General features: G+C 38.7%; 1 protein-coding gene across 1 annotated transcript; it reads left to right on the top strand.

Moving 5' to 3' along the window:
* The first annotated feature begins 778 nt into the window (after positions 1-778).
* On the top strand, positions 779-3070 carry LOC126814857 (toll-like receptor 3). Its single transcript, XM_050540273.2, has one exon. It carries the CDS (start codon positions 817-819, stop codon positions 2917-2919), a length of 2103 nt encoding a protein of 700 aa, XP_050396230.1. The 5' UTR covers positions 779-816; the 3' UTR covers positions 2920-3070.
* The last annotated feature ends 9375 nt before the right edge of the window (positions 3071-12445 follow it).

Below are 12445 nucleotides of genomic sequence, written 5' to 3'. Positions count from 1 at the left end.
GTATATAAACTGATTTATATTCAATCCTTTCTGTTTTTACTGTAATTTCTAATCAGTTATGTTCGACGAAATACGCCAGAAGTCTCAATTGAAGACAATCTTTAGCGTATGGTTATTCCAGTCTAAACCGAAGGTATTTATTGCGCATGCTCTCCATATAAGAATATAGCGTCACCATTTGACATGACTTGTGGAATATGTCTAGCCTCGTTCTTTGAGTCCCTTATTCCAAATGGCACTGAAACGCATTTTGTCTTGAATATTGGATATCAGAAGCCCATCTTTTCCCTGTAAGATCACAAGATCAATGTTGATTAGAATTGACAAATAATTCGTGTTTTCAATGTCGAATATTTTTGATGATATTGAGTTAGAGACTTAGCTACTTTAAGTTAGGGCAATTTTGAGTTACTTTGGTTTCAGCTGATTTCACTCCGTCAAAACACAAATAATAATGAGGTTTTTCAAACAAGCAAACATTTTAAAATATTCGGGAGTATATACTTAGCTTTTGCACATTTTTACCTTTAAGCAGAATTTATTTCCTGCAATCATAAAGGAGATTTAAGTAGGATATGGTGTATTTATTTCAAGTATTGCTACAACAATATTTTTTTTATTTTTCTTTTCGTTCGACGACACGATCAAGAACTTATCAGTATAAAAACAGATGTGATTAACAGTGGATAATAGTTTGTAAAAAAAACAATCTTTTATGTACCCAATACTTCCCTGAAGCATATGACACTGACTCACCATATTGAGTCCTGGCGTGATAAACAGTTGTAATACACCGCACGGATTATAGTGTTCATAATGGAACTAACATCAGTGTTTGTTTGTTGCATCCTAGTGATAGTAATTTGCCATGGAAGTAAAGAATATAGACCTTGTGTCAAGGATTCCAGTTCAAAAACTATATGTTGGTGTTCAGGTGATGGTTATACAGATTGTTCGGGTCATGGGTTAAATTACATACCCGTTCTACCAAATACAACAACTCAGTTAAAGTTGAGAAATAACAACCTGAAAATTCTTAATGTTCAGATGTTGAAGAATATTTCAAATAAACAGTTGACTTATCTGGATGTATCTAAAAACAAAATTAAAAAAATAGACAGTGATTTTATTGGAGTTTTCAAACGTTTACAAACTTTAGATTTAAGTGTCAACCCGTTAACCAATGAACCGTTGAAGGCATCTTTGAAGAATATATCAACCTCTTTACAGAAGTTGTTTATAAGTGGACTGAAACTGTCTCATTTCGACGATGACTTGCTGAAACCATTGAACGGATCTATGTTAAAAACTTTAGGACTTAGCAATAACAGGTTTCATGTTTTCAATGGTGGTCAAATTTTTATTTATTTAAAGCATTTAACAACATTATACCTGTCATATAACCATATCAATTATTTCAATGCATCACGCTCATACAGCTTAAAACAATTATCTTTATCACGTAACGATTTAACGGAAGTTCCGCCATTTTGTTCTAGAGCTGAGGCCTTGTTTCCAAATCTTGAGGAACTGTCTATTGACCAAAACTGTATAAGTGTATTGAATATGAGCAATCTGAATTGTCTAGATGATCTCATACTACTAAATATATCAGAAACACGAATAGAAACATTGAAACGGAACACGTTTAGTAAACTCAAACATTTGATAGCACTGTCGGTACAACATATGGAGAGCTTCAGTTATATCGAATCGTATGCTTTCAATAGCTCCTCACTCCAGAGAATTAACATACGCGATAACGAACTTCAATTTAAAGCATCAGAAATGAACATATCGTTAGTCTTCAGTGGATGCCCAAACCTCAAAGTCTTAGATATATCTAATAATTTCTTAGGGGAACCAAACAACGAGGAATGGGTTCGGCTCTTTACTAAAGTATCCAAATTAACATACCTGGATATAAGCCGTGGATATCTTCTATATTTACCAAAGGCAATACCTGATGTATTACACAACCTTAAAGAGCTTCGTGTTTCTTTAAACGGTATAGACATTATACCCCCAGGTTACTTTAACACACTTTATAACATCACTGATATTTACTTTAATGGTAACAAATTAACTACATTGAATCATACCCAACTTCCTTCTACAAAGCTGCATCATCTGAATCTGGCTTTTAATCCATTTGTGTGTGACTGTAATATTTTGTGGCTGGTAAACTATCTAAAACGTCATAAGGAAATATTATCTTATTATCCAAGTGAATATAGATGTACAGACGACACGATGTATTTAGCCGATCTAAAGATTGAGATGAGATCCTGCCTTATTGGTGAACAGACCAGCACCATTATTAAATGTTCTAGTTTTTCTGTTATGTTGATATTATTAATAATATCTGGTGTTTACAGATATAGATGGCGTCTAAGATACGTTATGTATATTCTGAACTACAAAAGAAGAAAATATATGAACGGTAGCATGGAAAGCTCTAACTTTTCTCATGATGTATATATCAGTTGTGGTGAGGCCGATTTTAACTTTGTATATTCAAATATTGTTGAGAAATTGGAAGAAAGCAACTTCAATGTCTACATATCTGAAAGAGATGCTGTGGGTGGAAGTTTGAAAATAACAAGTACGCTAGAAAATATGGATGGAAGTAGATTCGTGTTGCTCTGTTTGTCCAATTCCTATGTACAGGATCATTGGTGTGAGTACGAAACTTACATGGCTATAGAAAGGTCAATCTATGAAGGTCATGATGTATTGATTGTTGTACTTTTAGAAGATATTTCTAGTGTTAATATGAACAAAACCATCCATAAACTAGTTAAGAACAATGACTTTATTTTGTGGGAAGCCAATGAAGAAGCCCACCGCTTATCTTTGAGGCGATTAGTCAGGCTTATCGGAGATGAAAATACAAATACCCGTAGCCCGTCTACCTGACATTTGTATTTTATAGTATTTGTTGGAAATAAACTCCCTTCAGCTGTGAAGAGTGACTGGTTAATTACGCCTATTGGCGTAGTAATACAAGCATGCACTATAATATAAATGTAGTCCAAAATAAAGCATGTGAGATGCACTACAGAGTTCGTACCATCAACATCGTTTTTGTTCTTTTTTTCTCCCATCTAACTCGAAGCCATGAGTCTGCTATTTATGGGCCCAGCCTGAGAATCCATTTCGGGATTTCTCATACATCGTTCGCAACAGTATTTGACTACATTCTTGATAAGAATCTGTTTTGAATTCAGGTGGTGTTAGTGTTACTGTGAAGTAGACATGGCCTAATATAAGACATGTTAAGTAAGGTGGCTATTCTGTTAATTCGTGTGGTAGTGTCGCCCGATGTGCATAAAGAATTTCAAACCAGTCGCCCAAACTCATCGATTTGTCTACTTGCTTGGCGTAGGCGAGCCAATCAACTATCGTGCACGGCAGCACGTTCATGCTTCGACTATAAAACTGGACCCGTATCATTCATCGGTGGAGTTTCGAATTCAGATGGTGTTAGTCTTATTGCGAATCTGTTTGCTATGATTTGTTTTGCATATTTCATTGTTGTCCAAGCGGGAGGAGCAGATGACGGGTGTCCACTTTTCTAAAGTTATCATATTTGGATTACTAACTTATAATGTCATTGCCCGATTTTAATCTACAAGGTATATATACTCAGCCAAATTAAAAACTTGACACTCGGGATTTTTGGGACTAGATTTTTAATATTTGGTTTAAGGCAACTATTTTAGTGTTATGTTGTGCACAGACGACGTTGACATCAACAGAAAGCAAGAATACGTCTCGCCGAAAGTCCTTGACATTGATAACGTTCGTGATGTCACAGTACCCCCCAAAATGAAATTCACAGACTTGGAGAACAATCGGAATAAAGTGTTTAGTAACGGTTGTGGCCTCCTCTAGCGTCTCGTACTGCCACACGTCTTCTCATGGATCTCAGAACATTAGTAAACACTACCCGAGGAAGACGTCGCCACTGCTCAGCAAGAGCATGTTGAAGGTCCTGCAACGTCAGTGGTGGATTCACTTGCTGACGAACACGTCGACCCAGTTCGTCCCAGATGTGTTCAATAGGAATAAGGTCGGGGCTAAGCGACGGCCAATCCAGGACTTGGACACCGGCATTTCTTAAAAAATTCTGGGTAGCAATTGCTGTATGGGGTCGAGCATTGTCTTGTTGAAACGTTAGTCCAGGCCCATGTCTCTGCATAAACGGAAAAAGAACAGGTTGCAAAATCTGATCCCTGTACTAGACAGCATATAAGTTCCCTTGGACAACAACAAGAGGAGAACGCCCGTGTGCATAAAAAGAACCCCAAACCATGACGCTGCCGCCACCAAATCGGTCAACTTCTCTGACGCATACCTGAGCGTAACGTTCACCTCGTCTGCGGTACACTGTTAGAAAAAATCTGGTAAATTTACATGAAAATTACTGGCAGCAAAAGTTGCCAGTAAATTTACTGTAAATAAACATTCAGCTGTAATATTACAGAGTTTCTGTAATTTGACTTTGTGAGTAAATTTACCTTAAAACAGTAAATGGAAAATAACATGAGTTTGTTTTTTAACTTTGAACTGTAAATTCACCGCAACACAGTAAATGAACGGTTACAGTAAGTTTGTTTTTAGACTTCCCAATGTAAATTTACCTAAAAGCAGTAAATGAAAAATTACAGACAAATGTTAAAATAAAACACAATGATTTTAACTTCCGTTCCAGGATTTTAGATGTAAGCTTGTGGTACTGTCTACTGCAGGCATTGTAACTCTCCTCTAGAGACAGTCAAGCTAACACTGGCCAATCGGTTTAATTAACCGTCTTCAATTGACCTTGGTTACGAGATATGACAATCTATGACAAGTAAGCAAAACATTTTTTTATACGTTAATGAACATACTTACAATCTGATCAACGTACGATGAATAATAATACACGTTTTAGATCGTATAAATAAAGAAAATTAAATATATATAACATGCAATATACCAAATTGCACAAAATGTGATTGTCCATATTATGGTTAATAAATTAGAATGAATACTATAAGACAATAATTATTAGGAATGGTTCGTTGCTATGGAATACTAAAATAAAATAAGAGACAGTAAATTTACATAAGAGACAGTAAATTTACCAATAAGTAAATTTACAAAATAATGTGAATAAACGTAAATCTGTAAAATTACCTACTGGCTTTGCTATTTTCATTTCAATATTGAAATATTACGCATGTATTTTTACCGGGGTTTAATGTGCCTTTGGTTTCATCAAAGTTTATTGTAAAAAAGAATGAAACTTGGTAAATATACATCATTTTGGTAAACATTCCGAACATTTTTGGTAAAAATTTAATTGCTGTAAATTTACTTATATTTCTAACCTGAAAGTTTACAAAATAATGTGAGTAAACGTAAAATCTCTAAAATTGCATGCTAAGAGACAATAAATTTACCGAATACGATAACTACCAATAAGTTAAACATACATTATGCAAGAGCTAAATCTGCCTATTGCAGGTCTTTCTTTAGGCCTGATATGTTCTATAAACTATGAATTAGACATTTATTAACATGAAAAGACCATAATCAACTCATGGATGCCATCTTATGTGTTGGATTTTCACTGGATTTGAGTCCGATCTGGGGCTCAACGCTCATTAATGATTAAATTCAAAAATAGATAATCAAGACTATGTTTTTTTTATCGTACTGACTTAATAAGTAATGATGATCGAGGCTAGGCCTAACATCCAGTCTCTAATATCTCGGTTCCGAGAGGATCAATTTGACAGAAATTTTCAGCATATTCCCATTACATTATCTAGTTTTTAACTATTATAGTGAGAACTGCTGTAATTTTATTTATATTTCTAACCTAAAAGTAAATTTACAAAATAATGTGAATAAACGTAAGATCTGTAAAATTACATGCATGCTTGTTTATTTTGAGTTCAGTTTGGAAATATTACATATGTAAGAATGTATTTTTATACGTCCACATTCATAATGTGAACGTATTATGCCGTCGCCCCTGTCTGTGTGTGTGTGTGTGTGTATGTATGTATGTGTGTGTGTGTGTGTGTGTGTGTGTCTGTGGTTCGCCTACAGGGCGCAATTCTTCATGGATTTTCTTCAAACTTGGTATACTTATTCCTTATACCCCAAGGAAGATCCCTATTGTTTTTGGTGCATGCCCGACCCCCCGGGGCAGAGCCACGCCCATTTCTAGTATTTGTTTGTTTGTCGTCTACAGGCCACATTTCTTAACTAATAATCTTGAAACTTTGCATACACATTCTTTGTACCCTAAGGAACATCCCTATCGTTTGGGGTGCATGCCCAACCCCCAGGGGCAGAGCCACGCCCATTTTCTTTTCGTGTGTTTTTGTGTCGCCTACAGGGCGCAATTCTTACTGGATTTTCTTCAAACTTGGTATACTTATTCCTTATACCCCAAGGAAGATCCCTATTGTTTTTGGTGCATGCCCGACCCCCAGGGGCAGAGCCACGCCCATTTCTAGTATTTGTTTGTTTGTCGTCTACAGGCCACATTTCTTAACTTATAATCTTGCATACACATTCTTTGTACCCTAAGGAACATCCCTATCGTTTGGGGTACATGCCCAACCCCCAGGGGCAGAGCCACGCCCATTTTCTTTTTGTGTGTCTGTGTGTCGCCTACAGGCCACAATTCTTAAGTTATCATCTTGAATCTTTACATACTTATTCCTTATACCCTAAGGATGATCCCTATTGTTTTTGGTGCATGCCCGATCCCCAGGGGCAGAGCCACGCCCATTTCTTGTATTTGTTTGTTTGTCGTCTACAGGCCGCATTTCTTAACGCATCATATTGAAACTTTGCATACTTATTCTTTGTACCCTAAGGAACACCCCTATCGTTTGGGGTGCATGCCCAACCCCCAGGGGCAGAGCCAAGCCCATTTTCTTTTTGTGTGTCTGTCGCCTACAGGCCACAATTCTTAATCGATCGTCTTGAAAAAATTTCATATGAATTCCTTATACCCTAAGGATGATCCTATTGTTTTTGGTGCATGCCCGACCCCCAGTGGCAGAGCCACGCCCATTTCTTGTATTCATTGTTTGTTATCTACAGACCACATTTCATAACGTATCACCTTGAAACTTTGCATGCATACTCCTTCTATCCTAAGGAACATCCCTATTGTTTGTGGTGAATGCCCAGGGACAGAGCCACACCCATTTTCTTTTTGTGTGTCTGTATGTCACTTACAGCCTGCAATGCTTAATCGATCATCTTGAAAACTTTTTTATACTTATACGTTATACCCTAAGGCTGACCTCTATTTTTTTGGTGATTGCCCAACCCCCAGGGGCAGAGCCACACCCATTTTTTCTTTGTGTCTCTGTGAGTTGCCTACAGGCCACGATTCTTAATGGATTTCTTTGAACTTGGGATATGTTTTCCTTATAGCCTAAGGACGACAACTGCATGTCACGACCCCCAGGGGCAGAGCCATGCCCAATTTTTATGTTTATCGTTTACAGGCCCAAATTCTGGATGGATCAACTTGGTATTTGGCATATGTATTCCTTATAGCCTAAGGGCATCAACTATTGATTTTGGTGAATGCCCCAATGCCCAGGGGCAGAGCAACGCCCAATTTTCCCTTTAACGCCCAAAGGCCACAATTCTGAATGGATTATCTTGGAACTTGGAGTACTTATTCCTTATACCCTAAGGACGGCAACTATTTATATTGTTTCCATATCCAACCCCCATGGGCAGAGCCATGCCCAATTTTTGTATTTATCGTCTACAGGCTGCAATTCTGAATGGATCATCTTGGAACTTTGCATATTTATTCCTTATACCATAAAGACAGCAACTATTTATTTTGATACTTGCCCCGACCTCTTGGGGCAGTGTCACACCCACTTTATTGTTAGTATTTTGTCTGTAAATTTGGGGTGGCTGGGTGGTTAAGACGCTGGCTCGCTAGCCTGGAGGTCGGGTGTTCGATCCCTGCATTGGCCGAGAAAGTTCATCTGGATTTTCCGACGTGGTTTCCCCTTGTCAGTGGTGCAGAACGGAGGGCCTGACAAGGACAGCTGTCCAGTCCTTCGGATGAGACGAAAAACCGAGGTCCCGTGTATACATTAGAATGCACGTAAAAGATCCCTTGGCAGTTGGAATTCGATATAAGAGTAGGCGATAGTGCCGCTGCCCGGGCAAAATTTCCCTCATAGCACACTGTATGGCGTATGCCCGTCTTCATTAGCCCAGTATAGGAGCAGAACAGTAGGACGTTAAACCCCATTTCATTTCATTTCTGTAAATTTGGCAAAACAAACCAGACGCCTAGCCTTCTTTGCCTCTGATCATATTACAGCCATTTCATATTTCATTCTCTTCATTTTAAAAAGTACCATATCAATCAAAGCTGGAATGTGGACGTATATTGCAGCGTTAGCGATGCTCTTGTTACTGATTTTGAATGTGTCTTTGATTTCATCACCGTGTATTGTAAAAAAAGACACGAAACTCTGTAAACATACACGAAACTCCGTTAAAATACGCCAGACTTGGTAGAACTACTACATTGTGGTGAACATACCGATAATTAATGTACAAAAACTGCTTGTACTACTGTAATTTTACAAAAATTTCTAACAGTGTACACTCGGACCCTGCCATTGGCAAATCTCAAAGTGAATCGAGATTCGTCACTAAAGACAACCAAATTCCACTGTCTTTGAGTAAATCTTATGTGTCTTGTGGCCCACACAAGTCGGTTAGGTGATGAAGAGGTGTCAATATTGATCCATTATAGGGCCTCCGAACTCGAGGACCAGCAGCCTGCAAGCGATTTCGAACAGTTTGTGCAGTTACCCTTCCACCAAACATCTCTCTACTTGTGGAGGTTGCAGTGACAAATCTGTTTCTAAGATGACGTAATCGTATTGCGTCACACGTGGCGCTCCCGCCCTTGGGCGGTCGGCAATAGTTTCAGTTTGAAGCACTCTCATTCTAAGATTACTTATTGTCTGGCGTGAACAAAAAGGCTCTTGCAACAGTGACCACAGACTGACCAGCATAGAGCCTACCTATAGCACGTAGACGTTCTACATTTGAAAGGCGCGGCATTTTCTAACAAAGATGAAAATAACAATTTTAATTTGTTTTTCCAATTCAAGTTACGTGTGCGTGTTCAGTTTAAGCAAACTTGCATCGATTGACCCCACGAGTTTGTGTTTGCACGTGTTTTTCAGGTTTTTCATCTTTATATGCTCAAAAGTCACGTGATCCACGTGACTTTACAATTTTATGAAATTAAAGGCTTCTTTATACTTTAATTGTTCACGCCAGGCAATAATTAATCTTAGAATGCTTCAAACTGGAACTATTGCCGACCGCCCAAGGGCGGGAGCGCCACGTGTGACGTCACTCCAGGAAGATCAAGCAATACGATTACGGCATCTTAGAAACAGATTTGTCACTGCAACCTCCACAAGTAGAGAGATGTTTGGTGGAAGAGTAACTGCACAAACTGTTCGAAATCGCTTGCAGACTGCTGGTCTTCGAGCTCGGAGGCCCTATAATGGACCAATATTGACACCTCTTCATCGCCGTAACCGACTTGTGTTGGCCACAAGACACACATAAGATTTAATCAAAGACAGTGGAATTCGGTTGTCTTTAGTGACGAATCTCGATTCACTTTGAGATTTGCCCATGGCAGGGTCCGAGTGTACCGCAGACGAGGTGAACGTTACGCTCAAATATGCGTCAGAGAAGTTGACCGATTTGGTGGCGGCAGCGTTATGGTTTGGGGTTCATTTTGTGCACATGGACGTTCTCCTCTTGCTGTTGTCCAAGGGAACTTAAATGCTGTCCAGTACAGGGATCAGATTTTGCAACCTGTTCTTCTTCCGTTTATGCAGAGACATGGGCCTGGACTAACGTTTCAACAAGACAATGCTCGACCCCATACAGCAATTGCTACCCAGAATTTTTTAAGAAATGCCGGTGTCCAAGTCCTGGATTGGCCGTCGCTTAGCCCCGACCTTAATCCTATTGAACACATCTTGGACGAACTGGGTCGACGTGTTCGTCAGCAAGTGAATCCACCAGTGACGTTGCAGGACCTTCAACATGATCTTGCTGAGCAGGACAGAACCGTTACTAAACACTTTATTCCGATTGTTCTCCAAGTCTGTGAATTTCATTTTGGGGGGTACTGTGACATCACGAACGTTATCAATGTCAAGGACTTTCGGCGAGACGTATTCTTGCTTTCTGTTGATGTCAACGTCGTCTGTGCACAACATAACACTAAAATAGTTGCCTTAAACCAAATATTAAAAATCTAGTCCCAAAAATCCCGAGTGTCAAGTTTTTAATTTGGCTGAGTATATAATACTAATATTAATAGTGTGAGTCATGATCTGCATATGTGCTACATGAAATATAAATGTTGGCACATTACTAGTTATCATCGAAATTAAAACGTCAACTTACCAAATTTAACCTATAGAGTTTCAGGTCATACACGATCAGGGCTACTTTTGTTAAAACTTTTTTCCACGCTAAAAATATCAAATTCAATAAAATTTTGTAAGTTACGGTTATTTTGAGTTACTTTGGTTTCAACTGATTTTACACCGTCAAAACACATAAAATAATAATGAGGATTTCGAACAAGCAAACATATTTTAATATTCGGGAGTACATACGTTTGAGCTGAATGTGAAGGATTTGGTCTGTAGATCAGAGTTATAATGTCGATTCGTAAAGAAACGGGTTTTATTACGAGGAAACTATGTAGGCCTGAACACGGAGTACAACACAATTATGTTTTATTGTGTATGTATTTCATGCTATCATAAAGTAGATAAGTAAAATTTGGTGTATTTATTTAAAATATTGCTACAACGATATTGATAGATTTATAGACATTATACCCAACACAGGTAAATATACTATTCAAAAAAAGTAGGGGATATTTGATTTTTAAGTGTTACTAAAGTCACCTAATGAAACTGACGAAGAAACAAATGACAAAATGAAATGAAGTTCACATTCATCGATTTATTCCAAATGATCGTTAGACTAAGTAAGGCACAGACTGACCATTATAAGGGTAAAATGATACCCGGGGTCAAACAGCAAAGTTACCACAGCATCACAACCAAGTCAGTAACGGGTAAATCCTCCTCTGTTTGCCAAACAAGCATTGATCCGACGTGGCATACTCCTAATGAGACGTCTAAGGTCATTTTGGTCCAGATTGTCCCATTCCTGTTGCAACGCAGCAGCAAGTTCTTGGACATTGGCAGGACGTTGTTGACGTTGACGTAACCTCTGTCCAAGCATGTCCCAGACATGCTCGATGGGGGAGAGGTCGGGACTCAGTGCTGGCCAAAGTAATGTGGTGATGTTCTGTTGTTGGAGGTAACCTGTAACGATCCTGGCCCTGTGACATCTTGCGTTGTCATCCTGGAAGATGAAACGGCGGCCATGACGTCGTGCGAACGGCACAACATGGACTGCCAAGATGTTGTCCCGGTAGTACTGGCCTGTAACACGCCCTGCAACAACATGTAAAGCCGTTCTTCCAGCAACAGTGATGCCTCCCCACACCATAACAGAACCACCCCCAAATCGATCATGTCTGATGACGTTAACGTCTTGGAAGCGCTCGTTTCGACGACGCCACACCCTCCTACGTCTGTCCAAAAAATCAACAGTGAACCTTGACTCATCTGAAAACATCACATTGCTCCAGCGTCGATTATCCCAGTATTGACGATCCCTACACCAACGACGTCTTGCCTGACGTCATTTTGGGTAAGCCGACGCATATCAAAATTTGTTTTCTGGTCACTAAAACAATTAAACTGATGTTTCCACCCTGGAATTCAATGCCACAATGACTGTAACATTCAAAGTCAGAGTCGTGCAAATCTTGGGTTGGACCCCCATGATGATCCCAAGCATCACCTGCATTCCATGCGGTAGCTATTGGTGCGTTTGGGCGTCACATGTAACTGGAAATGTTTCTTCTGTTAGGTTTTATAGTGACTATTTTCATAGTCGTTTGCATATTTTAGTATTATGCCCCCAAAATCAAATATCCCCTACTTTTTTTGAATAGTATAATACAAAATTTAAAGGCTTTAATCATTGAAAATTAATTTTAATCTTCGTGATTATAAATAAAGGGTATCAGGATTTGGATTCTATGTTATCATCTACAAACAATAAATGCACCAACCCTCTCAACAAGGAAAGTTTGATTTTCATGACTCTATATTCTAAATTGAGAACTTCCTTAACATAATGCAAATATTATGTTATTTACCTCTTTGTTCGACGACTCGGTCAGTGATTGAAAGTAGTTCATAGAAAGGCAAAAAAACCTTTATAATACCCGCAGATCTACATATGACCCAGACTCGCCCAC

This window comes from Patella vulgata, chromosome 3, assembly GCF_932274485.2.
Source record: "Patella vulgata chromosome 3, xgPatVulg1.2, whole genome shotgun sequence".
Taxonomy (NCBI): Eukaryota; Metazoa; Mollusca; class Gastropoda; family Patellidae; genus Patella; species Patella vulgata.
Note: the sequence above shows the minus strand (reverse complement) of the source record. Positions and strands in the feature narration are given on the sequence as shown.

Coding starts and splice junctions, on each gene's coding strand:
- LOC126814857 (XM_050540273.2), top strand. CDS start 817: ATGGAACTAACATCAGTGTTTGTTTGTTGCATCCTAGTGATAGTAATT.